This window comes from Phyllobates terribilis, unplaced genomic scaffold (assembly GCF_046119375.1).
Source record: "Phyllobates terribilis strain yellow unplaced genomic scaffold, ASM4611937v1 Scaffold_4__5_contigs__length_816908805, whole genome shotgun sequence".
Classification (NCBI taxonomy): Eukaryota; Metazoa; Chordata; class Amphibia; order Anura; family Dendrobatidae; genus Phyllobates; species Phyllobates terribilis.
The window spans coordinates 812,942,995-812,966,973 of record NW_027362764.1 but is presented as its reverse complement, the minus strand read 5'-3'; the positions used below and the strand labels follow the sequence as shown (position 1 = coordinate 812,966,973).

The 23,979-nt window shown below is 53.8% G+C and overlaps 1 protein-coding gene across 1 annotated transcript; it reads left to right on the top strand.

Annotated features, from left to right (window-relative positions):
• Positions 1-255: 255 nt before the first annotated feature.
• Positions 256-23,645, top strand: MAF1 (MAF1 homolog, negative regulator of RNA polymerase III). The gene is made up of 9 exons (XM_073680114.1): positions 256-378; positions 2,696-2,862; positions 8,245-8,345; positions 9,708-9,836; positions 10,052-10,217; positions 10,355-10,476; positions 19,114-19,233; positions 21,682-21,780; positions 21,992-23,645. The coding sequence occupies exons 3-9, from the start codon at positions 8,263-8,265 to the stop codon at positions 22,011-22,013; spliced, it is 741 nt and encodes a 246-aa protein (XP_073536215.1). The 5' UTR covers positions 256-378; positions 2,696-2,862; positions 8,245-8,262; the 3' UTR covers positions 22,014-23,645.
• Positions 23,646-23,979: the final 334 nt, after the last annotated feature.

The window sequence follows — 23,979 nt, the reverse complement described above, 5'->3', positions numbered from 1 at the left end:
AGGACGCAGCCGAGGGTCCCGGGGGAGAAGGACGAGGACGCAGCCGAGGGTCCCGGGGGAGAAGGACGAGGCCGCAGCCGAGGGTCCCGGGGGAGAAGGACGAGGCCGCAGCCGAGGGTCCCGGGGGAAGGACGAGGACGCACACGAAAGAAGGAAAGGGTTGTGGACCGGATGGAGCGGGTATCGCGGTTCCATGTTTGCTCTTTCAGAAATTTGAGGATTTCCCGCCTTCAGGACTGTGAGCGACCAATCAGCGACCGCTGCGCGATGACGTCATGACGCTCCGCGCGTATCCTGCCAGACTTGGTCTGTTTATAACGGGAGAGACGGAAGTGACGTCACACGGAGCAGTTATCGCGGAAACCAGGAAGGACGCAGGTAAGAAAGAGGGAAATACCGAGTGTGCGGGGACCGGGAGTGCGTGCCAGCAGCACAGAGGATTACAGCACAGGGGCCTCAGTGTGACATGGAGACAGGAGGCTCCTCAGCAGCACAGAGGATTACAGCACAGGGGCCTCAGTGTGACATGGAGACAGGAGGCTCCTCAGCAGCACAGAGGATTACAGCACAGGGGCCTCAGTGTGACATGGAGACAGGAGGCTCCTCAGCAGCACAGAGGATTACAGCACAGGGGCCTCAGTGTGACATGGAGACAGGAGGCTCCTCAGCAGCACAGAGGATTACAGCACAGGGGCCTCAGTGTGACATGGAGACAGGAGGCTCCTCAGCAGCACAGAGGATTACAGCACAGGGGCCTCAGTGTGACATGGAGACAGGAGGCTCCTCAGCAGCACAGAGGATTACAGCACAGGGGCCTCAGTGTGACATGGAGACAGGAGGCTCCTCAGCAGCACAGAGGATTACAGCACAGGGGCCTCAGTGTGACATGGAGACAGGAGGCTCCTCAGCAGCACAGAGGATTACAGCACAGGGGCCTCAGTGTGACATGGAGACAGGAGGCTCCTCAGCAGCACAGAGGATTACAGCACAGGGGCCTCAGTGTGACATGGAGACAGGAGGCTCCTCAGCAGCACAGAGGATTACAGCACAGGGGCCTCAGTGTGACATGGAGACAGGAGGCTCCTCAGCAGCACAGAGGATTACAGCACAGGGGCCTCAGTGTGACATGGAGACAGGAGGCTCCTCAGCAGCACAGAGGATTACAGCACAGGGGCCTCAGTGTGACATGGAGACAGGAGGCTCCTTAGCAGCACAGAGGATTACAGCACAGGGGCCTCAGTGTGACATGGAGACAGGAGGCTCCTCAGCAGCACAGAGGATTACAGCACAGGGGCCTCAGTGTGACATGGAGACAGGAGGCTCCTCAGCAGCACAGAGGATTACAGCACAGGGGCCTCAGTGTGACATGGAGACAGGAGGCTCCTCAGCAGCACAGAGGATTACAGCACAGGGGCCTCAGTGTGACATGGAGACAGGAGGCTCCTCAGCAGCACAGAGGATTACAGCACAGGGGCCTCAGTGTGACATGGAGACAGGAGGCTCCTCAGCAGCACAGAGGATTACAGCACAGGGGCCTCAGTGTGACATGGAGACAGGAGGCTCCTCAGCAGCACAGAGGATTACAGCACAGGGGCCTCAGTGTGACATGGAGACAGGAGGCTCCTCAGCAGCACAGAGGATTACAGCACAGGGGCCTCAGTGTGACATGGAGACAGGAGGCTCCTCAGCAGCACAGAGGATTACAGCACAGGGGCCTCAGTGTGACATGGAGACAGGAGGCTCCTCAGCAGCACAGAGGATTACAGCACAGGGGCCTCAGTGTGACATGGAGACAGGAGGCTCCTCAGCAGCACAGAGGATTACAGCACAGGGGCCTCAGTGTGACATGGAGACAGGAGGCTCCTCAGCAGCACAGAGGATTACAGCACAGGGGCCTCAGTGTGACATGGAGACAGGAGGCTCCTCAGCAGCACAGAGGATTACAGCACAGGGGCCTCAGTGTGACATGGAGACAGGAGGCTCCTCAGCAGCACAGAGGATTACAGCACAGGGGCCTCAGTGTGACATGGAGACAGGAGGCTCCTCAGCAGCACAGAGGATTACAGCACAGGGGCCTCAGTGTGACATGGAGACAGGAGGCTCCTCAGCAGCACAGAGGATTACAGCACAGGGGCCTCAGTGTGACATGGAGACAGGAGGCTCTTCAGCAGCACAGAGGATTACAGCACAGGGGCCTCAGTGTGACATGGAGACAGGAGGCTCCTCAGCAGCACAGAGGATTACAGCACAGGGGCCTCAGTGTGACATGGAGACAGGAGGCTCCTCAGCAGCACAGAGGATTACAGCACAGGGGCCTCAGTGTGACATGGAGACAGGAGGCTCCTCAGCAGCACAGAGGATTACAGCACAGGGGTCTCAGTGTGACATGGAGACAGGAGGCTCCTCAGCAGCACAGAGGATTACAGCACAGGGGCCTCAGTGTGACATGGAGACAGGAGGCTCCTCTGCAGCACAGAGGATTACAGCACAGGGGCCTCAGTGTGACATGGAGACAGGAGGCTCCTCAGCAGCACAGAGGATTACAGCACAGGGGCCTCAGTGTGACATGGAGACAGGAGGCTCCTCAGCAGCACAGAGGATTACAGCACAGGGGCCTCAGTGTGACATGGAGACAGGAGGCTCCTCTGCAGCACAGAGGGTTTCAGTAGTTGAGCTGTGTTCTTTCTCTCCTCAGGGCTGGCGGGGTTCGTTCCTCTGTGTCGGTGCAGGATGTCGGCTCTGGGGGTCTCCGTTCTTCGTGCTCCGGGGGTCGGTGACGCTTCCTTCTTCCACAGACTGAGTTTAGCTCCGAGATTCTGAGCTGTTTCCAAGTGCCGAGGAGACGCCCAGATCCCCCGTACGGTAAGACACAGCAGCACAGAGCATGTCAGGAGAGCTGGACGCTGTGTGTTTTCCATTTTGATAATTAGATAAATCTGTCCAGCCGTTCAATACCCCGGAAGGACATATCGAGAGTCTGGTTATGCCTTTCGGGTTGACCAATGCACCTGCGGTATTCCAGCATTTCATACATGATCTTTTCCATCATTTGGTGGGGAGGTTTGTGGTGGTCTATCTGGACGATATTTTGGTTTACTTACCTGATTTTGAGAGTTATCGGGGGCATGTTAAGCAGGTGCTCCAGATATTAAGGGATAACAAACTTTATGCCAAACTAGAGAAATAGGTTTTCTTCGTCCAGGAGGTGCAGTTTTTGGGGTACTTGTTGTCATCTTCGGGTTTTCGGATGGATCTGGATAAGATCTGTGCAGTCCTTGATTGGTAACATCCCGAGGACCTGAAGGCTCTACAACGTTTTCTGGGCTTCACTAATTTTTGCAGGAAATTCATCCAAAATTACTCTGTTATAGTGAAACCCCTCACTGACATGACTAAGAAGGGGTCTGATTTTTCCAAATGGTTGGATGCCGCCCTGCAGGCTTTTTCTTCCTTAAAGAATCATTTTGCCACTGCCCCTATACTCAGTCAACCTGATGTTTCCCAACCCTTTATTGTGGGGGTTGGGGCTGTGTTGTGGTATCTGTGTTCGTCCCCTGGTAAATGGCGTCCATGCACCTTCTTTTCTAAAAAAAAGTGTCTTCGGCTGAGAGAAATTATGACGTGCGTAATGGGGAACTTTTGGCGATCAAATTGGTGTTCGATGAATGGCGACATTAGTTGGAGGGGGCTGTCCATCCTATTACTGTTATCACAGACCATAAGAACCTGTCATATCTCCAGTCAGCTAAACGTCTCAACCCTAGGTAAGCCAGATGGTCCCTGTTTTTTACTAGGTTCAATTTTGTTGTCTTTTTTTGTCCAGGGGTCAAAAATGTCAAGGCTGATGTTTTGTCCCAGAGCTTCCCTGGTGGTGGTGACCATGGTGGTGGTGACCCCGATATTACAGAAAGGGGTAGTCATTTTGGCATTATACCCTGAGCTGGAGGGTGAGGTGTTGGAGGCTCAGGGGGACGCTCCTGCCTCCTGCCCTTCAGGAGTTATTTGTACCATCTGATCTGCGCTGCAAAGTAATCAAGGAACATCATAACTCTGTGCTTGCTGGGCATCCGGGTGGTAAGGCAACCGCGGACCTCCTATCTCATTGTTTTTGGTGGCCGGGGTGTCACGCCAGGTGTGAAGGCAACACAGAGGGGAAAGGGAGCCTACACGCTAAGGAAAGGAGGAAGAGGTGACCTTCTAATCTGGATTAGCGTCCCCTGTCTCATAACGTCCCTATACAGCCTCCGCAGCTGTCTCTGATCACGTGCCTCGCCCTACTATCCCTGCTGTTGTTACGGGTCCGGGTGGTGGAACCTCTGTGCTGGGGTGCAAGGAGGGACCAGAGGGGCGTAACTAAGTGGCTACCCAGACCGACCCTGGCCACACGGCGGCTTGGTCGACTCCGTGAACCAGGTGCCACTCTGGGACCGACCTTGTGTGAGAGCAGGCGACTTCCACGGGTCAGATGGCTGAGGCTGACAGGTACAGCGGGAGAGAACGGCAGGTAGTCTGATAGGTGATCCGGGTTGGCAAGCAGGCGGGCACGGCAGATAGCTATACTTGTGATCCGGGATGGCAGGTAGTCTGACAGGTGATCCGGGTTGGCAGGCTGGCGGGCACTGGAACCTGAGGGCTGAGGAGAGTGTTAGCACACAAACAACAACCTTGCACAGGTACCTCCATTTTGGAGGTGGTGCTTTATATAGGAGTGGTCCTCCGGCCATTAGCCGGGGACTCTTTAGGACGGCGCGCGCGCGGCCCCTTTAAGACGGGGGGAGTGCGCTCGCCCTAAGCACAGTGCCCGGGAAACTGCGTGCAGGAGCAGGGAAGCTGGAGGACGCCAGACTGGGACCGCGGCGGTGAGGGGAACGGCGTCTCTTCCCAGCAGGAGGCTGAGACGCCGACGCTACAGCCTTAAGGCTATAGCTGGGGGTGGAAGGAGATGAGCACTAGTCAACCTCCGCTAGCACTCTAAAGATAAAAGGGAAAGACAACACAGGGGAAAAAGAACTTGGCTTTTAGAAGAAACTACAACAGGGCACACGGCCTCAAGACTCCAGAGAGGACATGATGCTGCTTCAGTCAAGTTCCAAGTAGAAATGAGTATAACCGGCGACGCCCACCTAGACACACCAGGTATATATACACCCAGACTAAAGGGAGGTAGTCGCTGGGTCCTAAACACAGCCTCCTATCTAGGCAGCTGTCTGCATTGCCAAACGTGGAGATCTCCTGCAAACCACTGCAGGGCGACTGTCTTTGACCTCTGACACACCTGTGACACGGGGTTGCATCAGGATGTGATTGAACACGTAGTTGCTTGTAGTATTTTTTTTCGAAGGTTTCGCATACCCGTCTGTCTGGTACTCTTCTTCCGTTACCCATCCCTAGCAGGCCATGGATGCACTTGTCCATGGATTTCATTACTGACCTACCGGTTTCTGTAGGCAAAACGGTGGTTTTGGTGGTAGTAGATAGGTTCAGTAAAATGGTTCACTTCGTCGCTTTACCTGCACTTCCCAATGCTAAGACACTTGCTCAGGTGTTCATAAATGAGATTGTGAAGCTTCACGGGTTCCCTCCGATGTGGTGTCAGATCGGGAGACCCAGTTTGTTTCCAAGTTCTGGAAGGCATTCTCTTCTCGGCTGGGGGTGCAGCTGTCCTTTTCCTCTGCCTTCCACCCTCAGTCGAATGGACAGACCGAGCGTGTCAATCAGAATTTGGAGACCTACCTGAGGTGCTTCGTCTCTGAAAATCAGGAGGATTGGGCATCCTACTTACCGCTGGCAGAATTTGCCATTAATAATCATCGTCAAGAATCCACTGGCAGGTCACCGTTCTTCGGTGCATACGGTTATCACCCACAGTTTGGTACCTTTAGTGGGGGAGAAGCTTCAGGAGTTCCTGAGGAGGAGTGGTTTGCTTCATCGCTCTCCTCGGTGTGGCGGGGGGGTTCTGAGTAATTTATAGACCATAGGAGACAGGTATAAACGTATGGCTGACAGAAAACGCTTGCCAGGTCCGGACCTGAATGTGAATGACTTTGTCTGGTTGTCTACCAGGAACATAAGATTGAAAGTTCCTTCTTGGAAGCTGGGACCTAGGTTTATTGGTTCCTATAAAATAACTGCCGTCATTAACCCAGCAGCGTTTCGTCATGAACTTCCTCAGGCCCTTAAGATCCACAATGTTTTCCACAGGTCTCTGCTCAAGAAATATGTGGAACCTCTTGAGCACTCACCTCTACCACCGCCCTCAGTAATGGTTGATGGTAATCTGGAGTTCCAGATTTCGAGGATTGTAGATTCTCGTCTCCAACGTCGTTCTCTACAACACTTGGTGCACTGGAAAGGCTATGGTCCAGAGTAGAGGATGTGGGTTTCAGCGTCAGAGGTGAACACTCCCAGATTGGTTCACTCATTCCACACCTCTTTTCCTGAGATACCCGATCCTGCGTGTCCAGAGGCCACTCGTAGAGGGAGGATACTGTCACGGGTATGTCAGAGATGATAGACAGTCACCCTACAGTGGGTTTCAGGAGAGCTCTACGTTCGGCATTGCAGACACATTCTTAGATCTGTCTCAATCTAGGACCCAGCGTCTACCTCCCTCCTGCTAATTGACACCCAGGCCTGGGTGTTTAAATACTTCCTGTTTTCTATAGGGAAGTGCCGGTGATATTCACATGACCCCTTGTGAAGGCTTGGAGCAAGTTCAGTTTTTACTTCCTCTCTGGTGCTAGGAGGACATGCGTGCATCTCTCTGAAGTCGACTAAAGCTAAGCTACTTCCCCCTTTTCTGTTTCCACTTGATATTTTTAGTGTTTAGTGGGGACTGACTAGCGCTTTCCCAGCCAGAGCCTAGCTCTAGGGAGATAAAGGATTTTAGTTTTCTGATCGGGGATTGATGAGGAACCAAAATAGGGATGGTAGGGAAGGACAGGTTGATATCAGATCAGCCTTGGAGGTTTCCACTCCCTCTGTCCTTAGTGTCTGGGCTCCCTTCCTTCCCCTCATCCCTTTGTGTGGCACTCCCTCCACACATCAGTCATCTCCTTCATATATTATCACCCCCCCCCCCCCTGTCCATACTTCAGTGGTCTCCTCCATATATTATCACCCCCTCCCTCCATGCATTATTGGTCTTCGGGGAGGGTCCATATCACCATCACATTGAACTTATGGATTTGTTTTTGGCTGGGAAGAGAGAAACTAATTCAAACAGAGGAAATGAGAGAGTGCCAACACTTCAAACTCCATTGAAGTAGGGGCCTCATGTGATAACCAGGTAGTTATAGCCGAGAAATGCTCTGGAAAAAGACAGTCTTAGATCTGTATATTCAAGAGGCATTGAAGAGGAAAATGTAACCGCTTCAGGGGTAACTCTTCCTCTCTTCAAACAAAAACTGGATAATTGTAGTTAAACACTTTCTCAGGTGTCCGGATAGGAATATTGGGGTTTGCACGATCCAGTATTTATGGGAAACATATTTTCAGCGTCCTTGTGAAAGGACGAACATAATGCATTCACGCACATCATCGGAAGGCCATTCTAACTTAATATCGGTATGATGGATAATGCTATCCATGCCATGATTGATCTCTATAGACAGATGTCATGTTTCTTATTGCAATTTTGACAATATCTACCACCTGAGACCTCCAGGGGAAAAGATTCGCTGTAAGTTGTGGATCTCATACAATTCTGAAAGGCGTAGCGCATCTCACAACCAGCCCTCACATGAGGTCATCCAGCGGAGGTGTGTGAACGTGACCTTGAGCTAATAAAAATGAAAGCTTGGGTCTCTGTCATTGATCATTCTGGGAAGTCATAGTTTGCTGGGAGTGACATTTTCGCAGTCTGCGTTCTTCCTTCCGCTAAGCTCTGAGCCATTTCCGTGACATCAGGTTCAGTAATTCCCTTTCCTTATCTTTTATATTTTATGTAACTCTATATATTGTATTGTTTGTTCCCATTTTGTACCATCTTGTATATTTTTATATACACTGCCTATCTTTAGGGATTAAATATAAAATGTAATAGCTCTGTTCCTCTTGCTCTATAAACTGCACCCTGAAGCCATACGCGACCTGTAACGGGCGTCCAATCGGCCTGTAAACGATCGGTGGTGGCAGCGAGTGGTTCTTCTTATTACGGAGCTGGCAGTGACCGTATGGGGGGGGGGAGGGGTGTAGTGTGTGTGTATTAATAATATTTAAAATATATGGTCCTGTCCTCTGCAGGCTCCGCCTCTCGCGGGGATGAAGCTTCTGGAGAATTCTCGCTTTGAAGCCGTCAACTCCCAACTGTGTGCGGAGACTGGAGACTCGCATGTGATCGGCAGGTGAGTGATTAGCGCAGCCAGGAAGGAAGACGTCACCCCTGACCCTAGGTGTTGTGGGAGGGGCCATAGCTGCTGGGGGGAGGGGGTAGTGAATGGAGCCAGAGCTGCCCTATGGGGTGGAATGTAATAGGAGGATCCATCGCTAAGTTGAAGCTGTCAGACATTTTTCTGCTCTCTGCTCACCTCACCTCTAGGATGTACAAACATTGTCTACTATGATTAAACCACTGAGTGCAAGATGCTCCCACTCCCTCCCTCCAGCAGGGTGACCTGGCGCCATCCCTCTGGCGGCCTCGCCTGGCACCCGATCCCTCCCTCCCTCTGGCGGGCTCACCTGGCTCCCGCTTGCTCGCTCTCGCCCTCCCTCTGGCGGCCTCGCCTGGCGCCCTCCCTCTGGCGCCCTCCCTCTGGCGGCCTCGCCTGGCGCCCTCCCTCTGGCGCCCTCCCTCTGGCGGCCTCGCCTGGCGCCCTCCCTCTGGCGGCCTCGCCTGGCACCCGATCCCTCCCTCCCTCTGGCGGGCTCACCTGGCTCCCGCTTGCTCGCTCTCGCCCTCCCTCTGGCGGCCTCGCCTGGCGCCCTCCCTCTGGCGGCCTCGCCTGGCGCCCTCCCTCTGGCGGCCTCGCCTGGCGCCCTCCCTCTGGCGGCCTCGCCTGGCGCCCTCCCTCTGGCGGCCTCGCCTGGCGCCCTCCCTCTGGCGGCCTCGCCTGGCGCCCTCCCTCTGGCGGCCTCGCCTGGCACCCGATCCCTCCCTCCCTCTGGCGGGCTCACCTGGCTCCCGCTTGCTCGCTCTCGCCCTCCCTCTGGCGGCCTCGCCTGGCGCCCTCCCTCTGGCGCCCTCGCCTGGCGCCCTCCCTCTGGCGGCCTCGCCTGGCGCCCTCCCTCTGGCGCCCTCCCTCTGGCGGCCTCGCCTGGCGCCGCCCCTCTGGCGGCCTCGCCTGGCTCCCGCTCACTCGCTCCGCCCCTCTGGCGGCCTCGCCTGGCTCCCGCTCACTCGCTCCGCCCCTCTGGCGGCCTCGCCTGGCTCCCGCTTGCTCGCTCTCTCCCTCCCTCCCCCTGGCGGCCTCGCCTGGCGCCCTCCCCCTGGCGGCCTCGCCTGGCGCCCTCCCCCTGGCGGCCTCGCCTGGCGCCCTCCCCCTGGCGGCCTCGCCTGGCTCCCGCTCACTCGCTCCGCCCCTCTGGCGGCCTCGCCTGGCTCCCCCTCACTCGCTCCGCCCCTCTGGCGGCCTCGCCTGGCTCCCCCTCACTCGCTCCGCCCCTCTGGCGGCCTCGCCTGGCTCCCGCTCACTCGCGCCGCCCCTCTGGCGGCCTCGCCTGGCTCCCCCTCACTCGCTCCCGTGACTTCTTTCTCTTCTGTCTTGCAGGATTGAGAGCTATTCGTGTAAGATGGCCGGGGATGACAAGCACATGTTCAAGCAGTTTTGCCAGGAGGGGCAGCCACATGTCCTGGAAGCCTTGTCTCCTCCACAGACGGGCGGTGTCAGTCCCAGCAGGTACATGTTTTGGAGGCGCAGATTTTCTGCTGTTCTTGGGTGGTCTGAGCTGCACGTGTGGAGACCCTACAGACTGCACCCCCAGAAGCTGGAGCCACATACCTTGGTTCCGGGGTTTACTTCTCATCTCAGCCGGCTTGCATCTACTTCTGATTGTTGTCCTTTGGGGGGCGCAGGTCTCCGCTCTCAGGCTCCCTTGGGTTTGTGTCTTGCAGGCTGGGTAAGAGTCTTGGCGGGGATGAGGAGGGTCCGTTGAGCGACAAGTGCAGTAGGAAGACCCTGTTTTATCTGATCGCCACGCTGAACGAGTCTTTTCGGCCAGACTATGACTTCAGCGCAGCGCGGAGCCATGAGTTTAGTCGGGAGCCTAGTCTGAACTGGGTAAGTATCTGATGACTTGGAGGTGATGGAGGCGGCCGTGTCCTCTGTGAGGGGCAGGCCTGGTGCAATGGCACAGCTGCTCCTTCTCCCCTCTCACAGCACGTCTCACGGAGGCTCCTGCTCTGTGTCGCCCTCAGGTGGTGAATGCTGTTAATAGCAGTCTGGTGTCTGCTCTGGGTGAAGACTTCACCTCCCTGAAGCCTGACCTGTGGGACGCTGTGGATGAGGAGATATGCCTGTCGGAGTGTGACATCTACAGGTATGAGGTGTTGACAATGGCGCGGTCCGGGACGATGTGCGGGTGGTGTGATCGCCGGTGTGGTGCCTGCTCCAAGGTAGAAGCCCCCGGCACTGGGGTAATGTGAGGTCAGTATTCCCGGGAGGCCAGCCGTGTCGTAGACGGACAACGTTTCTCTCCATCCCTGGACCTTTGTCAAGGCCTTCACAATAAAACTCTAAATGGTAAGAACAAGACCTCCTTCTACTCCGGCTTATATGGAGTGATGGTGTAGATAGAAGATCTACCTAATACTGACGTACAATGGCGACCAAAAGCTTTGCATTGTTTTTTAAGTGTGATTCCTTCTGTCTGGTTGATGCCATTTTCTTGGTGACTTTAGTAAACTGGAATCAAATTGTTGTCAACTACAGTAGTGTTCAGAATACCCGCCGTCCAATATGACTGACCAGATGAATCTGTTTCTGGTATAGATTCTATCACCACTTGTCAAGCAATAGCCGGTGCACTAGATTGTAAGAAACCCCCCGACTCCGCATTCATGATCTGCAGGTTTCTAAATAATTGTACGGGGAGTGTTCACAATAATCGCGTGGAGGTCAATCAGTGCGGTCAATCAGGGGGCCCTTATTTAAGGGTGAAGCCAGCACATGTTGTACCTGCATTTCTCCTTGAAAGCCTGAGAAATATCGGGCGTTCTAGACATTGTTCAGAAGAACAGCGTACTTTGATTAAAAAGTTGATTGGAGAGGGTAAAACTTATAAAGAAGTGCAGACAATGATCAGCTGTTCAGCTAAAATGATCTCCAATGCTTTATAATGGAAAGAAAAACCAGAGACGCGGAAGAAAACGGAAAACCACCATCCAAATAGATGGAAGAATATCCAGAATGGCAAAGGCTCAGCCGATGATCGGCTCCAGGATGATCACAGACAGTCTCAAGTTAGTGAAACACTTAAAGAGGTTTGAATGCTTTCTGTACCCACTCTCTGTTTCATTGCAGCCATTTGGTAAATTCTAGAAAGTTCATTTTTTTTCTCATTAAAGTTCACTCTGCCCCCCATCTTCACTGAAAAAAAAATAGAAATGTAGAAATTTTTGTAAATTTATTAAAGAAAAATGAAATCTCACATGGTCATAAGTATTAAGACCCTTTGCTCAGTATTGAGTAGAAGCCCCCTTTTGAGCTAGTGCAGCCTTGAGTCTTCTTGGGAATGATGCAACAAGGTTTTCACACCTGGATTTGGGGGTCCTCGGCCATTCTTCCTTCCAGATCCGTCAGGTTGGATGGTGAAAGTTACTTACAGATTCATATTTCTCTGCCTAGAAAAATGACAATCAACCAAACATGCAGGGAATTATTCATTTTTTTTTTAAATGAAGGAGTTTTCTGAAAGGAGAAAGTATCCAGGACGCTGGGTAGAGCGCCATCCTGGATGTGTCCGGCAGCCCTCGAATACTGGTGTAGCTTTAGCGATGGCGCCCCCGAGTCTGAATCTCCAGCGCTCCTCATCTGCCCGACACGTAGACACTGTAGGGAATTGACATTTCTCACCTTTTCTTCCCTATTGCGCACAATTTTCTATTTATTTTTGTTTAAAATATTGCCGGAGCCGCCACGGGCGCGGGGGAGACCTTGCCGGAGCCGCCACGGGCGCCGGGGAGACCTTGCCGGAGCCGCCACGGGCGCCGGGGAGACCTTGCCGGAGCCGCCACGGGCGCCGGGGAGACCCTGCCGGAGCCGCCACGGGCGCCGGGGAGACCCTGCCGGAGCCGCCACGGGCGCCGGGGAGACCCTGCCGGAGCCGCCACGGGCGCCGGGGAGACCTTGCCGGAGCCGGCGCGGGGTTAACCTCATAAAGGATTGTATTGGATGAACTTACAGCTCCCAGTATGTCCTTAACCCCTTCACCCCCGAGCCTGTTTTCACCTTCCTGACCAGGCCAATTTTTACAATTCTGACCACTGGCCCTTTATGAGGTAATTACTCTGGAGCTTCAACGGATCCCGCTGATTCTGAGATATTTTTTTCCATAAATAAACACAAGTCTTATCGAATAAATTTTGCCACTATCACGAAAAAAACAAAAGGAAATTTGGGAAAGTTCTGAAATGTCCTATAAATGTCCGTCCTATTCCTGATCTCAGGGTCTGGACTTTTAGCTGAGATGAATCTGTGCACATGAGCCGTGTATGAGGGAGTCAGAGTCATGGAAATTGAGGAGTTGGAGGTTTGGCTTACCGACTCCACAGCCCTGGTTATAAGGGTTAAAGTTTTTCATTTTTCCAACACCATTTACAAAACCCTTTTTTTAGGGACCACATCACAAAAGTCAGTCAAAGTTGGGGTCCTCTCGGGGAGGACATTGTGCATTGTCAATGTAATGCAAAAAACGTGAGAATGGCCTCCAAGCGTGTCCGGGTCGTGGCCATGCGGAACACTGGAGGGTTATACAAAACGTCAACACTCCAATATTGCCGAAGTTCTGGCTTCTTCACTAACCCCATGTGAAGGACCAGGCCTCAACGCGTCATCATTTCTACTGCGTCTACAGGAGTCCCGTTAGAAAATGATGAAGGGCGGTTTTGGGATAAAAATTGCTCCGTCACCATGAGGTTTACAAAATCCTCAGAGAAAAGACATTGAAAAAGTCCATTTCTGTGAGGCCGGTGGTGTCAGATTGGATCCCTGATTGCGCCACAAAACCAGGAATCTGTGGCTCCTAATCTTCGGGCGGTGAGGTCCATACGGGGTCAGTAATGGTGGGCGCTGGTTCAGTTTCTGTCCTGGGGCGTCTGCGTGGCTGCTCAGTATCACTTGAAGAGGAGGAGGATGAAAAATAAAGGCAGATGGGATTCTCACTCACTGTCAGTGTCGGAGGAAAGCGCATGCCTCCTCGGCTGAATACAGTGTGTGGGACAAGCAGAATGACATTTTTTCACGTATACTATGTTTGTGTCTGTGCCAAATTTTATTCAGGTGTGTTTTCTAGATAAAAAAAAAAAAAAATGGTTTGCAATTATAAAAATGTGGTAAAATAAAAAACTTACTAAATGGACGGCAGTAACAAAAAAAAAAAAATACTGAGCGCCCGCAACTAACCCTGACTATATTCAGTAAAAAAAAATACTGTAGTAGATGCTGATTACTAAGGACTAGATTAGGGACAGTAAAAATATACCTGTCAACCAGGGCTGTGGAGTCGGTAAGCCAAACCTCCGACTCCTCAATTCCCCTGACCTCCGACTCCACAGCCCCGGTCGCCGCTGAGCGTGTGCATATAGTGCAGCCCCGGTCGCCGCTGAGCGTGTGCATATAGTGCAGCCCCGGTCGCCGCTGAGCGTGTGCATATAGTGCAGCCCCGGTCGCCGCTGAGCGTGTGCATATAGTGCAGCCCCGGTCGCCGCTGAGCGTGTGCATAAAGTGCAGCCCCGGTCGCCGCTGAGCGTGTGCATAAAGTGCAGCACAGATTAATCTCCACTAAAAGCCAAGATCCTAAAATCAGGAACAGATCAGACATTTATAGGACATTTCATCACTTTCCCAAATTCTTATGGAACAATTCACAACACCTTCTGCATTGTACTACTGCACCCAATGTATTATATACTTTAATTGGAGTCGCTCCATTTTATACCGACACCAGCTCCACAGCCCTAATCTAAATAATTTTTTTATTCTTTTTTGATACAAAAAAAAACACCAACAAGGCCGATCAGTGATTTGTGTTACTAACCAGCGCTTCATGGTTGTAGGACGCACCTAGTGATGTGGTGCAAAAAGAGGATTTAAAAAAAAAACTGTCGGCCCCTGCGAGCTGTAGCCGCCGCACTGTCGGCCCCTGCGAGCTGTAGCCGCCGCACTGTCGGCCCCTGCGAGCTGTAGCCGCCGCACTGTCGGCCCCTGCGAGCTGTAGCCGCCGCACTGTCGGCCCCTGCGAGCTGTAGCCGCCGCACTGTCGGCCCCTGCGAGCTGTAGCCGCCGCACTGTCGGCCCCTGCGAGCTGTAGCCGCCGCACTGTCGGCCCCTGCGAGCTGTAGCCGCCGCACTGTCGGCCCCTGCGAGCTGTAGCCGCCGCACTGTCGGCCCCTGCGAGCTGTAGCCGCCGCACTGTCGGCCCCTGCGAGCTGTAGCCGCCGCACTGTCGGCCCCTGCGAGCTGTAGCCGCCGCACTGTCGGCCCCTGCGAGCTGTAGCCGCCGCACTGTCGGCCCCTGCGAGCTGTAGCCGCCGCACTGTCGGCCCCTGCGAGCTGTAGCCGCCGCACTGTCGGCCCCTGCGAGCTGTAGCCGCCGCACTGTCGGCCCCTGCGAGCTGTAGCCGCCGCACTGTCGGCCCCTGCGAGCTGTAGCCGCCGCACTGTCGGCCCCTGCGAGCTGTAGCCGCCGCACTGTCGGCCCCTGCGAGCTGTAGCCGCCGCACTGTCGGCCCCTGCGAGCTGTAGCCGCCGCACTGTCGGCCCCTGCGAGCTGTAGCCGCCGCACTGTCGGCCCCTGCGAGCTGTAGCCGCCGCACTGTCGGCCCCTGCGAGCTGTAGCCGCCGCACTGTCGGCCCCTGCGAGCTGTAGCCGCCGCACTGTCGGCCCCTGCGAGCTGTAGCCGCCGCACTGTCGGCCCCTGCGAGCTGTAGCCGCCGCACTGTCGGCCCCTGCGAGCTGTAGCCGCCGCACTGTCGGCCCCTGCGAGCTGTAGCCGCCGCACTGTCGGCCCCTGCGAGCTGTAGCCGCCGCACTGTCGGCCCCTGCGAGCTGTAGCCGCCGCACTGTCGGCCCCTGCGAGCTGTAGCCGCCGCACTGTCGGCCCCTGCGAGCTGTAGCCGCCGCACTGTCGGCCCCTGCGAGCTGTAGCCGCCGCACTGTCGGCCCCTGCGAGCTGTAGCCGCCGCACTGTCGGCCCCTGCGAGCTGTAGCCGCCGCACTGTCGGCCCCTGCGAGCTGTAGCCGCCGCACTGTCGGCCCCTGCGAGCTGTAGCCGCCGCACTGTCGGCCCCTGCGAGCCGTAGCCGCCGCACTGTCGGCCCCTGCGAGCCGTAGCCGCCGCACTGTCGGCCCCTGCGAGCCGTAGCCGCCGCACTGTCGGCCCCTGCGAGCCGTAGCCGCCGCACTGTCGGCCCCTGCGAGCCGTAGCCGCCGCACTGTCGGCCCTTGCGAGCCGTAGCCGCCGCACTGTCGGCCCTTGCGAGCCGTAGCCGCCGCACTGTCGGCCCTTGCGAGCCGTAGCCGCCGCACTGTCGGCCCTTGCGAGCCGTAGCCGCCGCACTGTCGGCCCCTGCGAGCCGTAGCCGCCGCACTGTCGGCCCCTGCGAGCCGTAGCCGCCGCACTGTCGGCCCTTGCGAGCCGTAGCCGCCGCACTGTCGGCCCTTGCGAGCCGTAGCCGCCGCACTGTCGGCCCTTGCGAGCCGTAGCCGCCGCACTGTCGGCCCTTGCGAGCCGTAGCCGCCGCACTGTCGGCCCCTGCGAGCCGTAGCCGCCGCACTGTCGGCCCCTGCGAGCCGTAGCCGCCGCACTGTCGGCCCCTGCGAGCCGTAGCCGCCGCACTGTCGGCCCCTGCGAGCCGTAGCCGCCGCACTGTCGGCCCCTGCGAGCCGTAGCCGCCGCACTGTCGGCCCCTGCGAGCCGTAGCCGCCGCACTGTCGGCCCCTGCGAGCCGTAGCCGCCGCACTGTCGGCCCTTATGTAATGGTCAGAGGGATACTTGGTGAAGATGAAACTCATGTAATTGTCGTAAGTCTTTCTCTTGTGTCTGGTGATGGAAGGGCGGTCAGTCTCTCCGGCCTTGTGAGGGGCATTATAGGCCTGATCCGTCTGCGGCATCAGCTTTGCCTTCACCGTACACTGCCCATTCTTCAGGTTTGCTGTGAATAGTCTGTTGCCTGGGATGTGGCTCCTGTCTATTGCACTGTATCATACAGTCATGGCCAGAAGTGTTGGCACCTTTTTGAAATTGTTCCAGAAAATGATTGCAATTATATGTTTTGTATTGGAACAACATAAAAAAACAATGGGTAACAAAACAAAGGAAATAAACAGAGAACTTGGACATCATTTCACGCACAACCCCAAAAATGGGCCGGACAAAATTGTTGCCCCCTCCTTATTATTTGGTTGCAAGTATTTATTCCAAAGGGTGCGATCAGTTGCTTCCTATAACCATCAGCTTCTTACTCCTCAGCTGGATCTTGGACTCTTCTTACAATTGCTGTTGGGAGAAGACTCCTTCAAATAGGAGACCTGGAGCAGATTGTAAGATCTCTCCACATGATCAATGGGATTTAGATCCGGACTCATTGCTGCCACTTCACAACTCTCCAGTTCTTTGTGTCCATCCATTTCTAGAGGCTTCATGAAGTGTTTGGGGTCATTGTCATGGTGGAAGACCCGTGACCTAGGACGCGCACACACAGCTTTCTGACACTGGGCACTACATTGCCACCCAACATCTGTTGGTAAGGGTATGTGCCCATGATCAGGAAACGCTGTGTATTTATGCGGAGTCAAACCAGCAGCGTCCGGATGTTACAGCATAGTGGGTGAGATTTCTAGAAATCCCATGTCCACTATGTGTGCATCTGAGGCTGCGGATCACCCGCGGACACAGACATGCGGTGCGTCTTTCGGGACCGCAGCATGTCAGTTTTTCTTGTGTAGTCGCTAGTCTCCGCAACAGAAATTTGACCACTAGAATGTATTGAATGCGGTAAATCCGCATTGTTCAGTGAACACATGCAGATTTACCGGCATTAAATAGAATGCAGCGTTTTGGACGCCGCAAAAATATGCTACGTTTAAAGCGCTGCTACGTCCGGATCTTGGGCACATAGCCTTTTAATCAGATTTCATGATACCTTGCACACAGTCAAGTCACCCAGTGCCAGAGGCAGTAAAACGACACATATGTGACCCGCCACCATACTTGACTGTAGGTACGGTGTTCTTTTCTTTGTCGGCCTCATTCCATTTTTGGTAATCAGTAGAATGTTGTATTTTACTAAAAAGCTCCATCTTGGTCTCATCTGTCCACAAGACTCTCTCTCCCAGAAGGATTTCGACTTGCGTACATTTTGGCACGCTGCAGTCTAGCTTTTTTATGTCTGTCAGCAGTTCGGTCCTCCTGGGTCTCCGGCCATAGCGTTTCTTTTCATTCAGATGTGGACAGATAGTTGACACTGATGCACCCTGAGCCTGCAGGACAGCTTGAATTTTTCTGGAACTTGATTGGTTCTATTTTTCCATCATCTGAACTATCCTATGTTGCAACCTTTCATCAATTGTTCTTTCCCGTCCACGTTGATCAGCTACAGTGCCACGGGTTGTAAACTTCTTGATTATGTTGCGCATTGTGGACATAGGAACATCAGGATCTCTGGAGATGGGTTTGAGAACCAAAATTGTTCAACAATCTCAAGGTTACGAGTCCTTAGACAGTTCTCTTCTCCTCTTTCTGTTCTCCATGCTTAGTGTGGCACACACAGACACATAATGTAAAGATTGAGGCAACTTCTCCCCTTTTTATCTGGTTTCAGGTGTGATTTTTATGCTGTTCCTCCAGATAGAACTACTATTCAGCTGTTCGGTTTGCATGTCGTAGAAAATAAGTTCTGCATTTGTTTACCTGCTAAATGTATTATCTTGCTACGCTGCCATCTGCTGGCCAGTATTTGCTTACCACTTGCTCTTGTTCCTTCCAATTAAGGTGTTTTAAACTGGGCATGGCTTCACACTGCAGTTGGTGGGTCACTTGCTCTTGGTGGGCATTTTATATCCTGAGTTGCTGTGAGACAGGGACCACTTGTGCTGGGCTTATGAAGTTATCAATTTCTGACCAGCAGCAACCAATGTCAGCGGCTTCAGAGAAAGTTACAGTATTGTACTGACAGGTATTACTTCTGTATCCGGGTTTAAATAATCCAAGTCGTGAATTGTACCGACGCTGTGGTTTTACATTTTGAGTCTACGGAAGGTGAGCCTGCGCTGGTCCGGTCTGCTCCTCATCTTGGATCTGGGGGTAGGAAAATCTTACAGCATCTTATCAGTCAGGTATACCTCCATTTGCCTTATGTGGAGACAGAACAATTTGCATATTGCCCACACCTGTTACTTGCCACAGGTGAGCGTGAACGAGCATCACATGCTTGAAGCAAAGTTGTTTACCCACAATTTTGGAAGGTTGCCAACTACTTTGTCCGGCTCATTTTTGGGGTTTTGTGTGAAATTATGTCCAATTTGCCGTTTTTCTTGTGTTCCGATACACACAAAGGAAAAAAACGTGTGTATAACAATGTGTGGAATTGTGATAATTGTCTGGGAGAAATACTTCATTTTCTGGAACATTTTTAAGGCCAACACTTGTGGACACATAGCATTGCCCAAATCAGTCGGAGTAGAATATTTTTATTGGTTCCTATGTCCATCTTTCTGTGTAAGAGTTTGTCAAGGCCTTCAGAACAAAAATCACCATATACAATACAAAGGTCCAGGGATAGACTGAAACTTTATCCGTCTACGGCACTGGATTCTGAGCTCCTGCTGATCTCCCAGTGAGGGAGCACTTATCTCACATTACCCGAGTGTCGGCTTATCTGCTGTTACTGAGGCTTCCACCAGGCACCTGCCTGAATAAGTCAGTGCCAATGATAAGGTTTCTGTCTCTCCTGATAGCTACAACCCCGACCTGGACTCAGATCCCTTTGGAGAAGATGGGAACCTGTGGTCCTTCAACTATTTTTTCTATAATAAGAAGCTGAAAAGAATAGTGTTCTTCACATGTCGTTCCATCAGGTAATGGGCACAACCATATCACTCCCCCCCCACACACACACACCTTCCGGCAGCTTTTCACGCACGAGTACTTAACACCTGCCAGCTTCTCTACGCACTCCCCACTTTGGCAGTTTTCAGCGCGCACCTCTACTTTCTTCTTCAGTTTTGCTGCGCGCCTCCCTCTTAGGCAGTTTTCCCTTGCACGCCTCTCCTCTTTCTTAGGCAGTTTTCCCTTGCACGCCTCTCCTCTTTTTCTTAGGCAGTTTTCCCTTGCACGCCTCTCCTCTTTTTCTTAGGCAGTTTTCCCTTGCACGCCTCTCCTCTTTTTCTTAGGCAGTTTTCCCTTGCACGCCTCTCCTCTTTTTCTTAGGCAGTTTTCCCTTGCACGCCTCTCCTCTTTTTCTTAGGCAGTTTTCCCTTGCACGCCTCTCCTCTTTTTCTTAGGCAGTTTTCCCTTGCACGCCTCTCCTCTTTTTCTTAGGCAGTTTTCCCTTGCGCACCTCCCTCTTAGGCAGTTTTCCCTTGCACACCTCTCCTCTTCTTCTTTCTTCGGCAGCTTCTTTGCGCACCTCCCTCTTAGGCAGTTTTCCCTTGCACGCCTCTCCTCTTTTTCTTAGGCAGTTTTCCCTTGCACGCCTCTCCTCTTTTTCTTAGGCAGTTTTCCCTTGCACGCCTCTCCTCTTTTTCTTAGGCAGTTTTCCCTTGCACGCCTCTCCTCTTTTTCTTAGGCAGTTTTCCCTTGCACGCCTCTCCTCTTTTTCTTAGGCAGTTTTCCCTTGCACGCCTCTCCTCTTTCTTCGGCAGCTTCTTTGCGCACCTCCCTCTTAGGCAGTTTTCCCTTGCACGCCTCTCCTCTTCTTCTTTCTTCGGCAGCTCCCTTGCGCACCTCCCTCTTAGGCAGTTTTCCCTTGCACGCCTCTCCTCTTTCTTAGGCAGTTTTCCCTTGCACGCCTCTCCTCTTTCTTAGGCAGTTTTCCCTTGCACGCCTCTCCTCTTTCTTAGGCAGTTTTCCCTTGCACGCCTCTCCTCTTTCTTAGGCAGTTTTCCCTTGCACGCCTCTCCTCTTTCTTAGGCAGTTTTCCCTTGCACGCCTCTCCTCTCTCTTAGGCAGTTTTCCCTTGCACGCCTCTCCTCTCTCTTAGGCAGTTTTCCCTTGCACGCCTCTCCTCTTTCTTAGGCAGTTTTCCCTTGCACGCCTCTCCTCTTCTTCTTTCTTCGGCAGCTCCCTTGCGCACCTCCCTCTTCTTCTTTCTTCGGCAGCTTCTTTGCGCACCTCCCTCTTAGGCAGTTTTCCCTTGCACGCCTCTCCTCTTCTTCTTTCTTCGGCAGCTCCCTTGCGCACCTCCCTCTTCTTCTTTCTTCGGCAGCTTCTTTGCGCACCTCCCTCTTAGGCAGTTTTCCCTTGCACGCCTCTCCTCTTCTTCTTTCTTCGGCAGCTTCTTTGCGCACCTCCCTCTTAGGCAGTTTTCCCTTGCACGCCTCTCCTCTTTTTCTTAGGCAGTTTTCCCTTGCACGCCTCTCCTCTTTTTCTTAGGCAGTTTTCCCTTGCACGCCTCTCCTCTTTTTCTTAGGCAGTTTTCCCTTGCACGCCTCTCCTCTTTTTCTTAGGCAGCTTCTTTGCGCACCTCCCTCTTAGGCAGTTTTCCCTTGCACGCCTCTCCTCTTCTTTCTTCGGCAGCTCCCTTGCGCACCTCCCTCTTAGGCAGTTTTCCCTTGCACGCCTCTCCTCTTCTTCTTTCTTCGGCAGCTCCCTTGCGCACCTCCCTCTTAGGCAGTTTTCCCTTGCACGCCTCTCCTCTTCTTCTTTCTTCGGCAGCTTCTTTGCGCACCTCCCTCTTAGGCAGTTTTCCCTTGCACGCCTCTCCTCTTCTTCTTTCTTCGGCAGCTTCTTTGCGCACCTCCCTCTTAGGCAGTTTTCCCTTGCACGCCTCTCCTCTTCTTCTTTCTTCGGCAGCTCCCTTGCGCACCTCCCTCTTAGGCAGTTTTCCCTTGCACGCCTCTCCTCTTCTTCTTTCTTCGGCAGCTTCTTTGCGCACCTCCCTCTTAGGCAGTCTTCCCGCACGCCTCTCCTCTTCTTCTTTCTTCGGCAGCTTCTTTGCGCACCTCCCTCTTAGGCAGTCTTCCCGCACGCCTCTCCTCTTCTTCTTTCTTCGGCAGCTCCCTTGCGCACCTCCCTCTCAGGCAGTTTTCCCTTGCACGCCTCTCCTCTTCTTCTTTCTTCGGCAGCTTCTTTGCGCACCTCCCTCTTAGGCAGTCTTCCCGCACGCCTCTCCTCTTCTTCTTTCTTCGGCAGCTCCCTTGCGCACCTCCCTCTCAGGCAGTCTTCCCGCACGCCTCTCCTGTACACCTCTTTATACGTGGATCTGGCAGCGTTCTGTAGACACGTCCGCTCTCCAGTCCCCTGTACACACCTGAATGTCTTCGTTGTTTTCAGAGGATCTGACCTCGGTTCCCCTTGTTTTTCAGTGGGTACACCTATAAACGGGCTGATGTGGGCTCAGAACTAGATATGGATCTTGAAGAGGAAATGGAAGATGATGAAGCCGGTCACATTGGAGGTGATTGGTAAGACGCTTTCTCTGGTACAGACTTGTCTGCAGCTTTGATTGGCAGTTTAAGGCCGTGTCCCGTTTTTGCTGCTCTGTTTGTATGTGAAGCCCTGGATGGGTCACTCGGGTCCATCTGCAGTGGCAGCCGGTGGAGACATTGTGGTGATGTTCTCCAGCGCTCGGCCCGTCAGACGTTCTGTTCTCTAATCTGGTTTCTCTTATTTCAGGCCGTCAATGATGTGCAGCTAATGTGGATGATTTCCGTCCAGCATGAGCCCGGCGGGATGTTATGGAGCTCGTGCTCTGCTCCCTTCCCTGTATCATCCTCCCCTGTGCATTGCCATCTCCCGTGTGTTGTCCTGTGGTGCCGACCCCGGAGAAGTCTTCTCCTTGTGCTGATGAGACCTGGAGATGTTGATGGAATGGCTCCTTATATATCAGGAACTTTATAGCAAAGTCTTTCCCATTGGTCGCGGTCAGCGGCCCCTGACTATTGTACATAGGGGATCCGTACTCGTCTTTTGTAAATCTCTTCTGGGACAGTCGTGTGAGATGAGTAGTGATGGCTGCTGTACAGTTGTGTGTATCCAGCTTTTTGCTCTTCTCTTTAGTTTTGGGCTGTGAACCTCTGATATTGGCTTGTATGTACAATGAGTGTTTTCTGTGTATAGTCAGATTTGGCCACTGTACTCGATAAAGAAGAAGGTCATATCGCTGCAGTCGAGGCTGGGAGGCTAGAGCCTTCCCCCTTATTAAGACCATTTTACATAGCCAGTCCTTGCTGGCATGACCTTAGTCCTCTCATCACAGCCTGGCCTCAGACTACTCCTCTCCTACAGAGTGAGCTCCATGCCCATCACAGCCTGGCCTCGGACTACTCGTCTCTCCTACAGAGTGAGCTCCATGCCCATCACAGCCTGGCCTCGGACTACTCGTCTCTCCTACAGAGTGAGCTCCATGCCCATCACAGCCTGGCCTCGGACTACTCGTCTCTCCTACAGAGTGAGCTCCATGCCCATCACAGCCTGGCCTCGGACTACTCATCTCCTACAGAGTGAGCTCCATGCCCATCACAGCCTGGCCTCAGACTACTCGTCTCCTACAGCGTGAGCTCCATGCCCATCACAGCCTGGCCTCGGACTACTCGCCGCCCCCATCACAGCCTGGCCTCGGACTATTAGCCGCCCGTCACAGCCTGGCCTTGGACTACTTGTCTCTCCTACAGAGTGAGCTCCATGCCAGTCACCGCCTGGCCTTGGATTACTCGTCGCCCGTCACAGCCTGGCCTCGGACTACTTGTCTCTCTTACAGAGTGAGCTCCATGCCCATCACAGCCTGGCCTCGGACTACTCGTCGCCCCCGTCACAGCCTGGCCTCGGACGGCTGGCCCCCGTCACAGCCTGACCTCGGACTGCTCGCCCCCGTCACAGCCTGGCCTCGGACTACTTGTCGCCCCCGTCACAGCCTGGCCTCGGACTACTTGTCACCCCCATCACAACCTGGCCTCAGACTACTTGTCGCCCCCGTCACAGCCTGACCTCGGACTGCTCGTCGCCCCCGTCACAGCCTGGCCTCGGACTACTTGTCGCCCCCGTCACAGCCTGGCCTCGGACTACTTGTCGCCCCCGTCACAGCCTGGCCTCGGACTACTTGTCGCCCCCGTCACAGCCTGGCCTCGGACTACTTGTCGCCCCCGTCACAGCCTGGCCTCGGACTACTTGTCGCCCCCGTCACAGCCTGGCCTCGGACTTCTTACTTCTGCTGCGTGAGAACTCTCTGTTCCTCTGCATACAGTGTTGGTTGCAGAATGTTTTGTGTTTTTAGAAGTTTTTTATGCAATTGGTAATTTTCTCCAGGTTAATAAAGACTCTTTGAAAACAAGACGTGTCTTCATCCAATTGGTCGTGTAGGAGTGCGCCGCGTCCGGCTTCTTCTCTGTACTGGCCGGGACTGTTCTAGATTCTGCTGCTGTCTCCCTCAGCCTGAAGACCTGACTGTGCAGCTGCCACTTGGACACCTCAAACTCTGACTACTGATGTCCACCCCCAACATTGGATACAACTGTCTATTCCTGAATCCCCCGGCCGTCCACAACTTAGCCCAACACCTGGAAATGTCTCTATGCTCTTCTGACATAACCAAACCTGCAAGTGGTAGGAAACGTGGACAGAAATCTAGGAGCGAACCGGTTCTGTAAACTGGTAGAGCAGAGCGC

What these genes read in the sequence shown, in the direction of transcription:
- MAF1 (XM_073680114.1), top strand. Translation starts at nt 8,263, where the DNA reads ATGAAGCTTCTGGAGAATTCTCGCTTTGAAGCCGTCAACTCCCAACTG. An exon ending in GGGAGCCTAGTCTGAACTGG is followed by an intron (nt 10,218 to 10,354) that starts GTAAGTATCTGA and finishes TGTCGCCCTCAG; the next exon opens with GTGGTGAATGCTGTTAATAG. An exon ending in TCGGAGTGTGACATCTACAG is followed by an intron (nt 10,477 to 19,113) that starts GTATGAGGTGTT and finishes CTCTCCTGATAG; the next exon opens with CTACAACCCCGACCTGGACT.